Genomic DNA, 20,624 nt, shown 5'->3' on the forward strand with positions numbered 1-20,624 from the left:
CTGGGAGCAGTAAGGAAACCGTCTTCTGCACATTTTGGAACGAGTTGGGGACACACCAAGAACACTTTGTCCTTCAGCCGTCCTGTTAAATTTTAAATGCAATTTCGAAGCTTTGTGTTTAGAAAGTCACAAAGATATTGACATTTTCATATCTTTTTGGGACCTTTGATATCTTGTATTGCAGAAATAACGAGAAAGCAATAAAGGAAGTTTTTTTAATACAGTATGTGGAATACTGAGAGGAGTGACATTGGCACCAAGCGATGGTACTTGAAATACTTGTTTGAATAAAAATAAAATAGTCTAGGAACTGACCTTGGTTGGCATAGTTACTTACAGAAAGTTTAGTCCCACTAGAAAAGTAGTCATCACTTTTTCAAAGGATCTGTGAATTAAACATTTGTTTCCTGCTTCTCTTTCTTTGCATATACCAAGCGTGTCCTCGGCAACTCAATTTTGACTTTAATTCAGGCACTTTTTTTTTTTGTGCTGCTGCCCTCACAGCTCAATTACAGTAATTTTTTCTGAGAGTCGGTTTCTTTACAAGCAAGATGCAGTTTGTACTTTTATCTTTTCAGCTGTGTTAAGCCACAGCAACTGATGGTTTAAAGCATTCAGACTGTATACATCTGAAACATACGAGCTTCTTCTACTGTGAAACTAGAGCTGGTTTTTTTTTGTTTATCTCTAGTAATTATGGGCAGTATTTTTTCTAGATCACCTAAATGTGTTTTTCAAATTGTTCTATATAAACAAAATGAATGCCATATCTGCTAGAATTCCAAACACCTAATTTTAGTGAAAATGAAGGATCAATTCAGAATGTGAAGAGTTAATAAGTTTGCAATACAATTGAACCAATTTTCTTGCAGATAGAAATCGCTGTTTTTGCTGAATTGTTTTCTGTGAAAAATAAAATATTATCATGACTGACATGACTTGTAGAACTGAAATCAATAATATTAGTGTGCAATTATTAAAATATTTGCTCAGCACATCCCTAATTTGTAACGTTCATTAGGTACAGAAGATTTATTTGAATGATATGTTAAAAAAATCATTTACCTATAGAGGAATAGATTGACAGGTAAAATTGTCTTTGAGTCACCAAGGTCCTTGTAACTTCAGTTACCGATGAGAGTTCTGATTGCATGTGGACTACAAATGGCACAATATTGCAACAGTATTTTGCTCTCACCTTTTCTTTTCTCTGTTCGTAAAAGCGCATGGCTTATTTATGCCTCTTCACCTTCAGAGTGAGAGGATTTCTCCTGAATACCAAGGAATTGTTGAGGTACAATTGCAGTTCATTCTTATCATGTATTAAAAGTTAAAGTTGCTTGGGATTTTGTTCTGCATGCCAGTAGTTCTATATTGAGAGGGAGATGCAGTGGTTTAGAGTGCTAAAGACGGTTATCATGTTTTAATGTGGGTTTCGTAGCATAATTAAGAATGGCATCTTGAGATATTGAACAATTTCTTGTCATGTCAGTGGATCGTGCAGTCTTACAAAAAGGAGTAAAAGTCTGATAATGGTTAAAAATGATTGAGCAGATGTTGTATTTCTCCAGCTGATCCACATTTCAGCTTCTGTCCACCTGGGATCCAGTGTACATGCTACTCTTCTTGCCTATCCAGACAGACATGGCTTTGCCATTTTAATGTCTAAAACTATATTTTTAATAGTTTTAAACTGTGGATATCTCTTTGTGTGTTATTTGTTTTATTGGGTTCTCTTTATTTTTATGACGTAGATGAAGATCCGATCACGTTTTAGGTCACATTTATTGCAGAAATTCGGAAAATTCTCAAGGGTTCGCAGACTTTCTAGCACCACTTTAAATTGCAGCTGAGAATGCTCATTCCCAGGCGTGAATCATTGGGCCTTGTAATACACGTCAAAAGTGGCAGGCAACAACTAGAAACTGTTTCACCTCATTGGGTTCATTCAATATCAGTTGTAATCACTCTCTCAGATGGAAATGGAAGACTGAAATTCATCAGTGCTGTTTGACCATTAAAGCAGCAACACTAAATTAACTGTTTTTTTTTCCTTTCAGAGGCTTTCTTTGTGCTTTTTAAGGAAAACAGTGTTCCATTGTTAACCTGTTTGTAATATCGATGAAACAACATTGTAGACTGATGTAATAGGAACAGGACAAGAAGTTAAAATACACCTGGCTACGTGGATTCTGTAACTACGGTCATTTCTGGGGGCAACCTGACAGATTTGAGATGGACTGGAATATGAAAATCAAGTCAAGTGATCTCTTGCCAAAGTGTGTAAAATAGTATCCTCCAACATCAGAGTGATGCTCTGCAGGCTCTGTCCGATCCTTGTACAGCTCCAGCACGTCCAACATAAGCTTTTAGCTGCAGTTTCGGTCTTCATAAGCTAACCTTTCTCCACTCATTCTGGCAGGAGAATAACGTATATGAATATGCCAACAGCGACAGTACACGTCAGCAATTTGTTTCCTATTATTGTTGAATTTGTAGTTTTTTTTTATGTACCCACCTATGTTCCCACAAAGAGAACAATGGTCATGACCCATCCAATACAGACAGATTACTTTAAATAAGGTAGTTTCCATGTTATTATTCCCCTGCTGCTGACAAAGGGATGATCTCATCATTGCAGTCCTTTGCAGGGAAGTGTCTGTGTAGCACCATGGGACTTTCCAGACGCATGTACCGTACTGCAAAACATGAGCTTGAAGAAAAAAACACTTGGTTTCCCGTGTTTTGGCTTATCTTTTTCTTTTCAGCTCCAGCAAAACTATCTCTTGTTTCAGGGGTTGCAGTTAACATGTGAATCTTAAAACCCCACATCATACTGCCTGGTATGGATGCGTAATGGTGCTTCCTCCTCACCCAACTGGGAAACCTGCTAAAAACAGTAAATCACACTTTCGAAGCGTATTCATTAGCAGTTTCCCTGGTTGCGCTCGGTCACATCAGTGTAAGGTTTTGCATCCAATAGGATTGTCTGAGACGTCAGTAGGACTATCAAAATAGTGTTTGTGGGGGAAAATAATTTAAACATATAACTTAGGATTGGAGAAATTAGAAAGAAAACAATTCATAAGTTTAGATGTCTAGGCCTCCCAGGTGGCCCAGCAAGTAAGGATGCTCACTGGAGTTCGGAGGTTCATGGCACTAGCCGACTACGACTTGGATTCGGGATTCGGTCACAGTGGGCTAGTGACCGACTGAGCTCTGATGAGAATACCTGGCCAGGTCTCTTTTGACCCTCAGTGAGCCCTGCGCCCACAGCGCAATTGCAGGCTACCAGTATTTTGGATGAGAGACCAAGCAATACTGTTGAAGACAATACTTGGAATCCATTAAAAACTTAATGAGATACATTATTGTTCATGGTTATCGAGATTGTCCTTCCCCTGTTCTTCTGCATATGAGATCCAGTCGTTTTGTTAGGATGTGCATTACTTTCTCTCGATGTCTAGAAGGGTTGTTTAATGAGATGTAATATGAATGCCCTAAACTTCCTGCTGCACATGTGATATCTTGCATTTATCCGCAATGCGTATCTATATCCACAAAATGTCTAAATGAAATAGTGCTACTTGTGCAACCTCACCTATTTTTCTGTCTTCAATTCTGAAAGTTTGACTACTTATCCCTGAATCTAGATGGCGGTAACGAGAAGGCTCATGACCGCAGTGGCTTAATTGCCTTACTATTCATGCTCTTTGAGGTAGTGCCTTCATTGGCAACCACTAGAGGTCGCCACTGGTTTAACCAGTCTTTAACTGGTCAGACAGACAGACAGATGGATACACACTAATCATCCTGTAGATCTCCATAAACAACAACCCATAAACATCCCTGTTTGCCCATTGTTATACTCAGTCTAATAAATTAATTTCTATTATCAGTTCTGATTTTTGCTCTTAAGCCAGTTCTTGATTAGGTTTCATGAATCTTACCTGGAATTCCTTCTACTGTATTTGAGGAGGAGACTTTACTTTTAGCAGAAGCTGGCTGAAAATGAAAATATATCGTGATATGCCTTAAAATGATCTGCAGTTGCAAGTGATTGCTCAAGTAAATTTAGAAGTGAAAATGGTCAATGAACACAGTTACACTCTAAATACATATAATTTCACAATGTTGTATTGCTCACTAAAACACAGTACCTTCCTGTACTGCAACTGTAAACTGTGTATTGTTTAAACACTCTTAAAGGGAAGATGTTTCAGTGTGAATACAAACGGGGAAAATGTAATTATGCAGTTTGTACAGCAGTACTATTAGTACCATCCATAGCTACAGTACATTTATTTCTCAGCTGTAAGTGCAACACTGCTATGAGAGTGAAAATCAAGATCAACAGCATTTTAAACAGATAATGGAAAAGAACAATATCCATGATGTGCCGTTTTCATGGCTGAAACATGCAAGATTGATGCAGTAAATCCAGGTTTTTAAAAAGCTGCACGACAAAATTTGTGCCAAAAATAGGAAATTGTAATGAAAAAGATCTGGCAAATAATAGTAATAGCAGGTCTGGAAAAAGCTGTGGCAAAGGATGCCTTCTCCAGTTTGATAGGGCTGATGGGAAACTGCAAGAACATGACTGGTAGAAACTGTACCTACAGATCATAGCAAGATATGATTTAAAAGGTAGTTTACCCATTAGTAATGGGTGAAAAATGAAGACAAATGTTGAAACCTAATTATTATTTACACATTTTTCCATTTCTATCATAACTTGATTAAAAAGATCTGTAAGTCATCATTAGGTTATGAATGTTAAGGTTTTTAAGCAATTTCGCAGTCCCATTTGTCTAATGCACTTGTATGTATGCATGTGTCATACAGTGGGAAGATTTCTATTACAGACATGTCAGTGGGTAATGATGTGAATGCATGGTATTCACTATTAATGTATTTTTAAACTTATAATAGTATAAAGATTTTTTTACTTTTTCATAATTTAAAAAATTGATTAATTAGTTCATTTTGGAATGGTATTGAGTTATAATTTTTTTAATTTGTCTATTGTTTGCTCATAAAAACAAGTAATGAAAATGCAGTGCCTTTCTTTTAAATATTGATGTTGAAATGGCCTGATGGGATGAATTAAAACACAAAGTTATCAGTCTGAATTGGATTGAAATTAAGTGCGAAATTGACTTTGGAGATAGCAGTATTTAGAAGTGTATCACTGAAAAATGTGGGCTGGCGGACTGAATTTGGTTTGGCAGTTTTGCTGTTGGTGTCGTGGAGGAGACTGCCATTCTGTTTTTCTCTGCTGTCCCAGATAAGGTGTGTCAGTTTTCGAGAGCAGTTCTGTAGTATCGGTGATGAGAATTGCCCTGTCTAGCACTGCTTGATGGGTGTCTTGGGAAGAGAGGGTGGGGAGCTGCAATATCCTGACAGAGCCTGGCAGCAGGGTGGTGGGAGCAGTGGTACAGAGGAAGACGGGACTGAAGGTGTTTCCTCTTGGTGACTATTCCCAGGATGTGACATCTTTTGTTTCTCCTAAAGACAGACAGTCTTGACCATATGCTTTTTAAAAACATCCCAATTTGGCATTGTTGGCCCAAAATGCATTTCCTTACACTGAAGACAACCAAGTAGGTATTTATAAATATTTAACATACGAGTCTGACTCTGTACAATAAAGGAATATAGAGTGTAGAAAAGAAGAACCCCAAGGTTTGACGATTGTTTTGTCAATTGCCGTCTTGAATGTGCTGAACTTCTATGATGGCAAAGAAGACTTTAAAATGTTGGTGTTCCCTGTTTCAGAAATGCATAGAAAACTGCTTTCATACAGAAGAAAAGAATCTTACAATGTGTATCTTTGAAGAAGCTCAGAGGAGGTCTCTGGTTTTAGAGAAAAACTGCAAAAACTTATTGTAGAAAGGGAACTCGGTTGCTTGATGAAGTTCAGATGTTTGGTTATTGTGTAACGGTACAAGTGTTATAAAACAAATCATTCCGTTACAAAACATCAGTGGTTCAGAAAATTCTGTCTGCATGTTTCACATGTTTATGAGGCAGTTGAGTGTAAAAAGACATTCACTGCATGCTAAATGCATTTTCCAAATCAAGGTCACAATGTGCCATCCTGAAGGTTACTTCAAATAGAAATGAGATTCCAGTACCAGGCTGCCTCCTCTTAACAGCTTTAGTACATACCGCCTGCAAAAGCACAGTATCAATCTTTGCAGTTCTGCAGGTCATACTTTTTCCCTGACAGCTTTTAACACGGTGCATTGCTCTTGAAAACAAACAGATCCTCTGGAAATTCGGTGTTTTTAAGCAAACCTACGAATGCATCATGCCTACATGCTGGTTTTGACTCTTTCCATTTTAGCTTTCCAGTTATGGAAAATAACAGACTAACAAAAGTTATCTTGTTCCGAATTTCAGCTTGCCTTTGTAGAGAATTGTGTATTTGTTGGGTGTGTGCGCAGGCATCTTCCCAGCCTACATGTGGATTCATGAATCTGCAGGCTGGTTAGATGGTTGTCATGCATTCAGTTATTATCTGCAGCCTTTCATTTGTTAGCTAGCAAATAGGTGCCTTCGAAGGTTTTAAATACACAGACAATATAGGAGGGACTCCTTACAGGTCTTTTGGTTTACACGCATGGCTCTCCAGGATCCTGCCTTTACCAAAAGGCGCTCATTCATAAAATATATTTTCAATCAACAGAACGTTGTGTGGAACATAAACTTGTTTTCCTGAGAACTGCCGTTATGCTGAGAGACGGTCGTGGCTGGTACACCACGACGGCCGCCTGATGCTTGCGCCGCTGACACCGACCCTCTGCACACGTCCGTTTCCCTTGTTTTTACTACACCCTGCAGTTCAGTTCTGTTTGGTTTAACCCTGCGGGCGGTGGTCTGAGACGGCGAGGGCCTGAAGGGGCTGGCCCCCTTAAAATGGCAGCTCTGCTACCGGGGTCCGTGAGCGGGCGAATGCGAGTTGAGAAAGCGATGATTTGAGCACGATCTGGTTGGATTCCTGAATGAAGCGAGTTATTTCCTCCTCCGGCACGATGAGACTCATTCAACGGATATTTACGGGATATGGGGAGACTGCTCTTCTGGAGGATGTGACAAGCCCCCCAGTGTTTATTTTCATGTTTCTCTGTTTTTCAGTAGCCCCGTTCACGCATCAGAAAAGCTGCCTTCTTACCTGTACTATGGTCCCCAGACAGCCTAGACAAGTTTGCAGGACTAAGGAGAGTAACTGAGGGAGGTGGGGGACCAGGTCTTCCTGTTGTAGCCCCATGTTGTTGTGTGATTGTGTTCATATCGGCACAGGAGGCTGAAGATTTTCCCTGTTCTGGAAGGCTGCCAGCTCAGGTGAAGTAGAATTAATGGGACCTTTTCTTTTCCTCTCCCGCGGGAACAGTATACGTGAGTAAATTAACTTTGGGTTTTGTGCATGGTGCCATCTTGAAGTTGGATATTTGAGAACTGAAATTCTTTCTACTTCGTGTTTTGGGATTCGTAAGGAAAGAGAAGCACTCTTCAGCGTGAAAGGTCTTCAAGAAGCCTGAATCTGTTTCTAGGGCTTTCTTTTGTGCCCATTTTTTATTTGGTATAATCCTGATGTGACTATCTTAGCTTTCCTCAGCTTAGCAGGATTTGTGCGGGAGAGCTAAAACTTGATGTGAAAAATTGGCCCAGTCAGAAAGCAAAAATGTCGAATTTATTGTTTTCTCTCTCTAAATGTCAGCATTCCGGAACACTGATGTCTCAACCAGAGCTCATTTTCTTGTTTTCTTTTATTTTTTCTGCTTTAACAAATGATAGATTCTCCTGGGAGATCTTCCACAGTTCATGATCAGGAATCAATGTGCTTTTCTTATTGATTTGAGAATTGCAGTGCATTCACCTGAAAGGCTGGAGCTGTCAGAACAAATGTCAAATTGTGTGATATTTCAGCTGTGACTCACACAGTGCACATTCAGTGAATGTAAGCACACAAGGAGCAGTTTTAAAATTCAGACTGGCTTTGTTCTCTGCACCAAGATGTACATTGTTGATATAGGGGTATCATAGTGGGTTTATAGCAATGCTAGAGAAAATTGTCATCTCCTTTAACATCCGTTTGGTTTGCCTTTGAGCTGCACACATTTTGAAAGGCCTTGCACACCCAAACAGGAACAAGCTTAGCGAAACCTCCGCCGTCATTATCGACAGTCTCTGCTGCATGACCGCAACGTCAAAATGACTCAAGCCAAGCACCGCCGAGATACAGTCAAAGCCTGAACCGCACCTGTCCGGAAGGCTGTCGTTCTAAATCGGGAGCAAAGCCTGGGGCACTGATGTCTAGGGCCTGCACTCAGCCAGGCCGAAGTGACGTCTCTGCGGCTATGATTTTGGACTGAGCCGGGGTGTGTAATAAAATGAGAAGAGACATCCGTTTCAGATATAAAACAGCAGGATCCCTGACCCGTGGGGACTTTGAAATTTCTAATTTAGCTGCTGTTAAACCCACTGATTAGCTTTTCCGTATACTTACACAATCAGGGTTCCCATCTCGGCCGCTTTCCAATATTCTGGAATCTTAATGTGAGCCTGGGAGAGCGGGAAGTAGTCATTGTTGTGCTCCCCATGACGGGATTAGTCAGTGCCTGAAGATCCCTGCCCCTCTCCACCACCCACAGGCACATTGCACCAGAGCTGAGAAGATTAAAGACTTGGTAAGCTGAAGTGTGGAAAGTCCATTCAATTAGTTTAACACATGTTTCAGGGAAAGGATGACTGAAAGGGAATGCCACCCACTTAAAACATGAATGAGTTCACACAAGAGGTCTGCCAAGATGAGTACCTTCTGACATTAGTCATATGATCAACACTGGGATGTGGTGCCTACATTGCATCATAGGATTTTGTCTGTGTTTTGTTTTTTTGCTGCGTGTTGTTGGAGCTGGTGTCTTTCAATAAAGTTTCTTGTTAGTGGGTACAGTGCAGTGCTGCCAACACCAATTAAGCCACACATTTTCAAAGGTTTGGGATTATTGAATTAACGGAGTAATTCTGTGGTCATCTGGGGCCAAAATCTGAGTACTCTATATGTCTCAAAGACTGGAGTTCATCAGTAATTTACAGGCATCCCTGGTCTTGATGAGATTAAGTAAATTAGGACTCCTCCCAGGCTGCGGCTGGACACCTCTGATGTGCGGTCATCTTTTTTTATTGAGCCTTTTTTGGGAATCCTTCCATTTTCTAATGGCATACAATAATCCATTTCAGGATCGTTGGGGGAGCCGGAGCCTGTCCCGACAAGTGAGGGCAGGGTGCATTCTGGGCGGGATGATAGTCCATCGCAGAGCACACACAGACACGCGCTCACACCTGGGCCAGCTTTCCCAGAAGCCGATTGGGACACCACATGAATGCAGGGAGAACATGCAAACTCCACACAGGCAGCACCTCAGGTCTGGAATGGAACCCAGGGTCACAGATCTGCGAGGCAGCAATACTGACCACTGCGCCGTCATGCTGCCCCCCGTTTTCGAAGTATTGAATTTTTTTTCTTGATGGTCTGTAACATATTTACCCCTCCATTGTTGCACATGAGTTCTGTGGGTCTAATATACACACCTTTTCCAATACAGTACAGATCTGCCACCTTGTCTTATGAAATCACCAATTGTCAGTCGCCGTGACTTTTGTTCGAAACCCTTAATATATTAAAAACTTCCATTGTATTTGTGTGAGTAATGCAAAAGTAGATGATCGGACACTAACTGTTCATCTTAAGTTGTTCGGGTTCCCTCTGTTTGAAATGCGAATGAGATGGAGATGTTCTGAAAGATGTGGATTCCCATCATATGTTTACGTGGACATACCACGAAATTAGATTCATGTACTGTAGAAGACATCCTGTGTGGTGTTTCACACTTACTCTGGCTACTAGTAGATCAGTTTATGAAGAAAACTCTTTAGTTCGCAAATTGCATTGTTTTTGTGGAAAACTACAAAATATTGACTGAATTTGTAAATACTTCAGCATTTAGTTAAAAAAAATGAGTTCAACTTCAGAGAACTTCCTGAAGAGATTATATAAATAACTACAGATAAGTACTCATTGGATCCCAGACAGGCTGATAGATGCACTGAGGGAAGAAATTGATACAATGCATAGCATATGCGTAATTGAACCCTCCTTAGATGCCTGGAGCAGCCCTGTGGTTCTAGTCTCAAAGAAAGACAATACTATCCTGTTCTGTATTAGCTTTTGGAAACTTAATGAAACTTCCAGACTTGGCAGCAATCCAATCTCAAGGATAGACACAGTTGTTTTTTTTTAAATTCTAGTTTGTGTCACGTACATGGGCCCGACCTGCTCCGTCCCTGGTGCTCTGTTACTGTGATTCTTGCACTCATCCTCCGAGAGTCTGGCAGTGCCAACTATCACCGCAGCTGCCCTTCGTGCCAGAGGTCAAAGAACTGTCAAAGTCATATCCATGATATCTCCAACACCATCTGAGAAGAGTGTCTTAATGTCCTAGGTGAGGTTTTGAACAATATCAAGCGAGCTGGACCCACCATAAATGGGAGAAAATACATTTTTTCCCAACAGCTGAGGGCCATTATTCTGGTTAACCATTAACCCAGTGCATTCTCTCTGTCTTCTCTGCCCTGCTGAAAGAGCACATCCCCTTACTGAGCTGAAAAAGATGAAAGGATCAGCCCAATGAGGGAGGAGCCCTATAGAGTTTTACTCAACTCTTTGTTGTCCCCTCATATGTGTATACGTAGGACTACAACCTGTTTAACTTCTGCAGCAGCCTGAAATCACAACCTTGCAAGGTGGCTGCCCTCCCACAGCCCAAAACAATAATTGCGCCAGCCTAAGTATGGACAGCTGAAAGACCTCGCCCTCTCCTGTTTCCAGATGAGTCCATATTCCTGTAGGGTACATGTCTGCAGTGATGGAAGAGATCGAGTGACGATGCACCTGGAAGCAGCTGCAGATCACTTTTTGAATGTATTTTGGTTCTCCTTCTCCTGATGGGTAACCAACAGTGTGACATTACACAGCCAAACCACATGTAGACGTCCGCAGCAGGATATAAACAGGAAGCAGAAACCAGGCAGCCGCTGGCCTGTTGTCAGTGCCACCATGGGAGCTGGAAGGAAGCTCTCCATCCATCCTTCACACGAGCGTGAAAAACATTTCTCAATCTGGCAGTAATGAACTGCTACCGCTACTTACCCAGGGATAGAACGTATTAAGACAATGGAAAGTTACAGAAACACAATAGATAAGTCATTGTTTATTGGCAAGGTGTGGTATTAATTGTGTGGAGTATTGTTATTTGTATTGTGTATGGAAGTAGATTGATTGCCTTTAAGAGTCAGCATTACCCACAACAAGGGAATGGAGAATCTAAGTGAAAGACAGCCTTTAAGACTGGGGACCACAGTTCTCTAGCAGAGCATAGAGGAGGCAGATACTACGTTACTATCTCATACTTCTGAATTGCCTTCACAGACGTGAAGCCGTTGTGTTAGACCTGTGGTGCCACTTTCCTTGTACAAAGAGTTTACTTTTTACATTCGTGTGTTCAGCTGGCACTGTAAAAATAACCCTGTATCCGATTGCTTTAGTTGCCAGACTGTCAAGCCTGGTCCTTTTTAAGGCACAAGGAGCCTGGTGACAGGATTTATAAAAAACAAAATATATTTTATATAGGCTTCTCTGCTACTGGTATTCAGCAAAGACGGGGTGTGTTAGACAGTTTTAATCAAGGTGTTAAAAAATGTGATTCAGGCTGCTGAGCAAGGCTATTTAATTTACTGTTTTACATTTTTGAAACCTCTCATCCATCTTTGACAGGGGGGATTGGAATTTCTTGCTACATGGGTTGATTTTTAAAAAACAATTCTAAGACCTTTTATCGAATTGTATACCTGATACAGTGTAGTCATGTTGGACTTCTTATTTCAAAAATATTGCCTCTCCACATCATATATAATTCATTTCTTGGTCTAAATTAAATCATTCTTCATTATTCTCCTGATTTAGCCCTGTTAATGAAACTCATGATTTACAAATACCTCTGCAATGCTGATGAATCCTAGATGTTTTTAAGCTTGTAATTAATTTACCTTGTGGAGTTGAACACTTTGGTTTTGATTCTTGAATAACCTAGTTATTAAAATGTCAAAATATAAGGAAAAAACTCCTATTTTTATTTTGAATTGAACAGCTCCGGTACAGTAGCATATCAAGGTTTGAATTTCCATTTATTTTAAAGTAGACTTGCCTGTTCTATTTTTAAAAAGGCAAAATAGGATATTAAAAATGTAGTTTGGGCAAGTTGTGCTGGTTTCTGTAGAAAACAAAAACAAAAATATGCGCTTGGTTGAATTCAGACTCCTCTTGGGTGCCTCCCCTTGTGCCTTGAGCAGTATTCTAAACACATTTTAAACACCTCTGCAAAATCTTCAAAACGTCAGCCCCAGAGCTCGCCGGCCTGGCTCTGTGCAGGTGACTGGTGCGGGCCTCCACCTGTTGGCCTGTTGCTTTAAAACTCAACAACCGACTTCCTGTCAAGAATTAATTACATTGGGAAATGTCTTCAGGCATATTTAAGCTTGTATAGCGGAATCCACCGGATGGAGATGTCAGAAATGGCCGTGTGAGGTGTTGCTTTCTCGTTCTGCACTGCCTCAGCTGGACGTGTGTGTAGTCTGTGTTCTTGCATGAATGCAAGCCTTGTTCAAGATGCCGTTGAAAGAAAGTGCAGACGAGGTGCCGTTTTGGAGGAGCGCAGTGCGCAGCACAAGGCCACGGTCATGTCAGCAGAATTTATGAGCTGTGATGGCACAAATGCGCACACTTTGCATTCAGTTTGAAATGTCTCGGGTTAAGCAATGGTGTTTCCTAGTTTGTGTGCATACTGTATGAGGCACCCACACTGCAAAAGCAGAACCCTGTGTGTTTTGGCAGTTTTGGAGTAATGCAAGGACTCTATGATTTTGAACTTCTTCTGCCTTTGTGCAGAGAGCAGGACAGGAGGAATGTAGTCCTTCAAACATGCCCCAGCTCTACTTCTTAAGAATACCCGTATCAAGCTAAAACTTTCTGCAGTAATAAAACCTAGCTCATTGGGTGTACCCCCATCCTGTTTTGTTCAGATTAGCTCATGGTATCCCCCTCCAACCCCCCCCCCCCCACACACACACACGCACACACAAATGCCGGGAGAGTACGTTTTTCTGTCATTAGGATAGCACATTAAACCCGTGTGAACCAGATACTTCATCCTCTGTCACATGAGAGATGTGAAGTCCTGTTGACAGGACTCCAGCTGACCCCCCCACACCCAGTGCTGGCATTCAGACCTCTCTGTGTCATCGTCAGCACTAAGCTCCCCTGTGGAGGCAGTTTCCATGGATTCCCTGTCTGAAGGAGATGCAGAGTGGGATTATATGAAGCAGTAACTTTCTGGAGAGGTGAACAGCACCCTGTTTAAATTTGTTGTTTAACCTTGGCGCTCACTCTTAATTCAAGTCCGTCTCGGGAGCATTAAGTTATGATAGATGGACTGTATGAAGGAATGTTTCACTTGGCAACAGTCGGCTTTGCACTGTTGTACTGTATTCAAATCTCTGAATCGGCCCCTATGCCTTTAATAGTCACAGAGAGGGAAATATAATTTTATTACAGGGCTTCATAGAGGTACTTCAGCCTTGAGGGGATGTATTTTTGTGTGTGTGAAATATTTCTTTTTTCATGTTAGTTGTGGATAATAAAGGGTTTTGTCCTTTTATCCGTGCACCTGTGACAACTTCACTGATGACATCACCTAACTGAATAAAATCTGAAATGAAATCATGGTTATATAAGCTTGGTTTATTCTTGGAGTCTTTGCTTTCTTCAAGAGTGCAGCTACAATGCTGTGTGCTCTTGAGGGGGGGAAAAAAGCGCCACACTTGTAAGAAACTACTCACTCTTGAGAGGCATTGTTTGAAAGAATGCAGGTAGCAGATAACCATCGTGACTTGACTTGAACTTTCAGCCTTTGATTATCTAAAATTAACTGTGTATTTACATTTATAACTAACACATTTAGGAGCCCCGTGCAGAATTGGATAGTTTATTTTGTATTTCATGAAGTGGATCTTGCGCCCACGGTGAAGCTGTAGTCCCATGCAGGATTTCTGGCAAAAAGTAGAAAAGTCTCACTTTACACTTGTCTCGTACCAGATGCCCTAGGTTTTCCCCAATGTGCCTGCTTCTTATCAAGCTGAGCATGTTCAGGCAGTAGCTGCAGGCCATGTGAAGCCGGCTGGGGAATATGTAACAGGGAGGAAATGAGTGTGAGCGAGGAATATTAATGAATTTCGTCAGTTCTGGAAATCATTTATTCCAGGCGTGTCACTTTGCTTGAGGGACGTCTGTGATATGTTGTGTAGTCTAAGGAAGGAAATGATAGAACATCCTTTAAAGCATTGTTTGTTCAGTTATGGAGATACCTTTACTGTGATGTAACGCTTCTTTATCTTCACCTTCACTGACCCGAGGTTTGTATCTAAAGGAGGGCCCGGGGCCCTCTGGCTGTTTCATCCTTCTCTTACACTTCCACATCGCAGCTGGTGTTTGTAGACCAGCGCTCTTCCCTCAGCGCCCCTTTACTCGGATGTCTTCTGGTCTGCTGTGTAGTGGAGTTGCTGGCGGGTTAATGGCTGCAGTGTGTCACCCATGTGGGCTCTGTGCTTCTGCAGTGAATAAACTGGGCCCCCTTCTATATATACAGTAAAGCGTTTTGGGCTCCTTTGGGTTGTAAAGAACATCATAAACGCAAGGATAGTAATATACACATGCCATCCTCAGCTTTGACCAAATTTTATTTTACTTTTTGGTCTAGTAGTGCCTTTTGATTGTCATCTGTCTCCAACACCATCATAAAGAAAAAACACATTTTATCTCATGAAAGGAAGACTTATAAAACTGCTGTTAATGATAGACTCTGTTTGTTTCAGTGATCATGCATTCTGCATTCAGACAAACATGGAGGCATTTGTCAAACACTTGGAACAAAACAGGGACTTATTCCTTATTCAGCTCATCTTCTTGGGCGATGAGAGATGTGCCACTATTGTCAAACCAGTACATTTGACAAACGCACTTCTGGGCAAGTCTCCTAAATGTAGTGATCCCAAAGTCTCAGAGGAAGACTTGAGTAATTGAGAGGGAATTCCTGGACAATAACATGGGCTAAAAGGGAAATCAGTTGTGTCTTCTTGGTGATCAGCAGAGACCACCAGAGACTGAATTTGTCATGTGATGGCCTCCTCCACTTTGCTCCATTCACTTCGTGTAGTCAGTCAAAAACATGTTTTTTGGCAAGAGAAATTCTGTTGTTTGACTGGTTTTTTTTTGTGAGATTAGCCACATTCTGCGATTGAGTAAAATCAGGCTGTGTGACCACTCCATACATCAGCTTAATGAGGGGGGTGGGTGGGATGTTGCCTCTCTGTGTGTATGGCTAGGAAGAGCCCATTCAGAAAGCTTGCTCCCTCTGCCAGGCCTATGGGTTTTCATTACAAGCCTGCTGTAGCTTTTGTTCCTCTGCCTGATTGCTGTTCTGCTTGGAAGGGGCTTCAGTAATGATAGGACTGGGCAGCGAATTTGACTTTCAAAAGCAGATGCTTGGTTTATTCATAAAAATATAAACAAATAAAAACCTCTGGGTTTAACTGCGTCGGTTCCAGAATTTCATATATTCCAGAAACCTGATTAAGAAATCATGGTAACTGTCCATCTATGTGGATTTCGTGTTCCCTTCTTGTGAACAGTAGTTTTTAATTTTGGTTTTACACCCTGACCCTGAGGAGAGGGAGTGCATAAACAATAGTTGCATAATCCCTGCACATATGTTTGAAAATACACAGCAAGGAAAAAAAAACATCACCAAATCGGACGCGGTACTGAGTACAACGAAGAACACTGAAACCCAAACTTCACAGAACATTACATAACAGTGCTACTTTCCAAGGGTCCTCTGTGTCTAGATGCAAGATGTCATAAAAATGGCCTAGTCAAGCAGAAGAGAAAGAGAGAACAGACTCAACCCTTTAAAACATTTCCTTAGCTGACATCCCTACCAGAAAAACGTCTACTGTACTGGCAGTATTAGCTGAAAGACTTTTACCAACAAGAGCTCCTCTGGGGACAGGGGCACTGTGATCCTCACTACACCTCCCTGTAGACCCCACACACCACCAAAATGTATTAATATTCAAGCACATGTACAGATGTGTTCCATCACCCCAGAAGCACAAACCTGACAAGTAGGTTGCTTGATCATTTTCATCTGTACCCTCCTGAGTGGTGTAGGGTAAAACCTATGGACGTGTTTAAAATGGATAAGCTGATGTGTCTTGTTTCTAGATGATGTGAAAGTGTTCTTCCATATTATGCCTGGATTAGAGGTAATACCTAATTTATTAGGGTCTGTATGCCAGATGGATATGAAAGTCGTCAGTGGAGACAGCGTATACCATGTTCTTGATGCTTAAAGTTTTTAATAGGTTCATTAAACTTATGGATGCCATCTATTTCTTCTTGCTTGTGCTGTTTTTAAAAGATGAATCCTTTTTGTGAAAGTTGTTCACACATTTGATTTTCTAACCGCAAATGGCAGGACACACTGTGGACGGGACACCAGTCCATCACAAGACACACACACACACACACACACACACACACACACCAGGGCCAATTTTCCCAGAAGCCAGTTAACCTACTAGCATGTCTTTGGGCTGTGGGAGGAAACTGGAGCCTCTGAGGGAAACCCCAGTGAACACTGTGAGACTATATAAACTCCATGTGGATAGCACCCCAGGAACTGAACGCAGGCCCCCAGCGTTGTGAGCCAGCAGTGCTGCCCGTGAAAGGTCACGTCCTGTTGATTTGTGGATACCAGCCTTTCCACAGACACGTCTGTCCCATCAGCAGGATGAGCTGTGCACAGGGTGGACTCTGTTTCCATTCATGACGGCAGCATCAGGCTGCCTCCTTAAGCCGCAGACTTCACAGTCAGACAAGTTGTCATTATTATTTCCTTTCTAAAAATGTGAGCGGTAATCTTGAAACTTTTTGGGAATGTACACCACAAATGTAATTCCATGCCATCAGAACTCTGTACTATAGAGTGTAATTTAGGCATCACAGGGGATGATTCTCTGGGTTATTCCAGGCATTACACCTGTTCAGTTAAGCAGATTTAATGCAGCACTAGATCCATTGCTTCTACTGCAACTGAGGTAGCAGCTACACTCTCGAGTTTGACATTTGTGTTCTGCCAGTGATGTAACGAACCTGAACTAGACGGTGGAACAGTTCTGAATGGGAATCACCGAGGGGGTAACTGCTCCAGATAACAGCAGTTTCTTCAGAATCGGCCTTTGTTGTCTCCAAGTGATCTAGTATGTAGCCTTTGCTATTTTATGGAATGATTTCTTTAAGAGCTGTAATACTTTGCAACAGGCTTTCAGAATAAAATCGCGGAGGTGTCATGAAGCAAATGTCTAGTTTTTCCTCTGTGCAGCTTTGATCAACACTGACACTGGCTGTTTTGACAGCAGTAATGAAATGGTGGTTATTTTTGAAAAAGAAAAGATAAGATTTAACTAACTTTTTTTGTTGTGGAGTTCACAATGTGGCTTCCCCCCCCCCCAGGAATCATATCATCTTAGGATTTATTTTATTTTTTAATTATTTTATTTTGTTTTCTTTCAATTTTCCATTACATCATGCGCATGAACTGCTAACTGTTTCCAGCTCCAAACCAAACTGAAATGTCAAAAATCCTAATGTGGCCACAACACTAAGTATTAGACAGAATTATTGCAAGCTGCAGTAATTTGGTGTAGCTGGAAAAATGATTATTTTTTAAGGTTAAGTTAAATTTCCCATTGCATTAAAGAATGCATGTAACCTTATAAATTATTTATTTATAATTATTAATAAAAACTGAGATTATAACTATTTTTGCTTTGTTGCTGCTGATATCATAATGGAAATTAATGTTAAAAATGGAAGAATAATCACTGCAGCCCTTCAGCTTAGGATCTGTGTTTTGTAATATAGGTTTCATTGGGTTGTTCCTGTGAAGGGCAGTTTTTGTAAAGAGCTGGAAAGATTTGACAATTGTTTAAAGACATATATCATTAAACCCATGTAGTCATTGAGTTACAGCCTGCTGTGAAAAGGCAGTGTAGTGAACTAATCAGACCGCAGGCAGAGAGATTCCTTCCTTCCTTCCGGACGGTTAGGAGCACTCTGGGAGAGTGCTGCCTTTCCTTCAGGTGCAATCGAAGAGAAGGGGTTACAGGTCAGACGCGTCGCTCCTGCAGCCGGGTAACCGGTGTCTCTTGTGTCTCAGCGCCTGCTGTCCCAGCCCAAGTTCTGGGCCATCGAGGTGGCGGCCCTGACCCTGAGGACGAGGCTGGAGCGAGGGAGTTCCCGCCGGGTGGAGAGAGCCATGATGCAGACACAGGTATGCCCTCGCGCTCCTCTCAGGCATCGACATAGCCCACCCACCCCAGGGGACCTCTTCGCCGGCCAAGAGCTGGAGGCACTTCTTTACCCGAAGGGTAGTGGGAGCGTGGAAGAAGCTGCCCAGCCGGGTTGTGGAAGCCGATACCTCGGCCTTTGTTTCTTTCAGAAAGGGGCTGGATGAGATCCTTGAGCCAGTGAACACCTGGCTACCAAACGTGCTGGATGGACCCAATGGCCTCCTGTCACATGTGAGCTTTCTCACGTTCTTTATGAGGAAACGGATTTTTTTGAAGTGCGTGAACGTCCACATAAGTAACGGTGGTATGTTGTAGGCGAAGGATGCCACCGTCGATAACTGATGAAGTACAAATTAGGTGAAAATTAGTATGCCACGCCTGTCTGGGCATTCAGCTCGCTTGAACAACCTGCAGCTGATGCTTTCAAACAGTGTTCCCTGCAGGGTGTTTGTCATCACCGTTCGCTGCTGCAGGTTGTTCAGGCTGCCCTTGTTTTTAGTTTCCTGCCTGCTGCTAGGGCGGTGACCCTCCTGAGCCCGTGGTAACGTGGGAAATTGAGAGCATGTACTGCCACGGCCACAGACTGGGAGGCAGTCTAGACCGGTGGTTTTCCGAGCAAAGCCCGGTGTCTCTGCGGCGCTCCAAGCCTCCGCCGGCGGCGCAGTACCTGCATCCTGACACAGGGGGCGCCATGGCAGATTCGGGAATGGCAGATGTAGACGGTAAAACATGCATAGAATCTTGTAACTGTGGAGTTCTGAACGAATTCAAGTTCAGACCGTAGTGTGATCGAATATGTTATTCCTTCAGAGCACAGGAAAAAAGCTGTGTGAGCTGTATTTGAATGCAGTCTTATGTAACCAGTATAAACCTTTCATAAATGTTACATAACATTCTTAACCCTTTTTCTAAAGACATAACTGGTGCATACAGTATGTCTTTACGGTGACCCTAACCTTAAGACACTCTCATATCAATATTTTTTGTATTGTAGAAGTCCAAGCTTGTTGAATTGATATTAGTTTAATACTTGTTGCTGTTACACGTCAATATTAATTTCATACTTGTTGAATGTAATATTCATAAATATTTATTTTGCATTAACTTCATATTGCAACAACCTAGGATTAGTCAAGTGTTATAGGTTTGCCTGGACACACATCTTTCAAATTGTATCTTGTATTTAGACATATGCCCATATTATTTTCTTTCTAGAAACCCGTACCCAGATTTACAGTTTAGTTTTAAGGTATATTGACAACAAAATCCATGCACAATTGATCATTTCTGCAAATGGCAGATCACACCCTGTGAGTGGGGCTAAAGGGGTGTAATGACAAGGGGTGGCCACTAGGGGCTGCCAAAATGCCAGTTAGGCTGTATAAAGAGTTTCCAGCTCACACCTGTTGTAAATAGTTCACGCATCATTAATTATATAATTGGCTGGAATGTGGGATGTGCACATGCGGTTAATGAGTGGGGTCTGCCTATACAAGATGTGCTTAAGTCAGTGTGAGCTCAGGGTTTTGGTTTGAGAGGTCACATGATGTAAATGTTGTTAAACTCTCCAGTCTTAACACAGAGAAGAATCTTCTGTTAATTACGAATTTTACTATGATCCATTCATCCACTTTCAAACTTCTTTATCCAAAGCAGAGATGCAAATGATCTCAAATCACCGTTCACACATTAAGAACCACAAAGGGCAGTGAGCCTTTACTGTAGTACTTCAGGTGGGGAGCTGCGTCAGCATGCGTAGGCTGCAAAGGAACAAGGAATAGGTTTATTCCATGCTGAAAAGAGAAGAAAGAGAACAACGTTTCGGCCGTGGAGCCTTCTTCAGGTGTGTCACACCTGAGAAGGTGAGACACCTGAAGAAGGTTCCACGGCCGAAACGTTGTGTTTTCTTTCTTCTCTGTTCAGCATGGAATAAACCTATTACTTGTTCCTTTACTGTAGTACTGCTGTTAAATTACCTGCTGCTTTCTGTCATTCCATGTCTCAAGGTTGCTTTAGAAACAAAGGTTTTTCATAGTGGAATGAAAAAAATGACAAAGGCTAAAACTATTAACAAAATGACTTGCGCCTATGCA

General features: G+C 41.7%; 1 protein-coding gene across 2 annotated transcripts in view; it reads left to right on the forward strand.

The window, feature by feature from the left end:
• The window catches only part of ttc27 (tetratricopeptide repeat domain 27), a 75,344-nt gene that overhangs the window by 25,437 nt on the left and 29,283 nt on the right, over positions 1-20,624 (forward strand). For both annotated transcript variants that reach the window (XM_088933915.1, XM_088933916.1), the window contains exon 10: positions 18,399-18,512. In XM_088933915.1, coding sequence (XP_088790041.1) covers positions 18,399-18,512 — 114 coding nt within the window. The remainder of the gene's footprint in view (positions 1-18,398; positions 18,513-20,624) is intronic.

This window comes from Atractosteus spatula, chromosome 15 (assembly GCF_055471065.1).
Source record: "Atractosteus spatula isolate fAtrSpa1 chromosome 15, fAtrSpa1.hap1, whole genome shotgun sequence".
NCBI lineage: Eukaryota > Metazoa > Chordata > Actinopteri > Semionotiformes > Lepisosteidae > Atractosteus > Atractosteus spatula.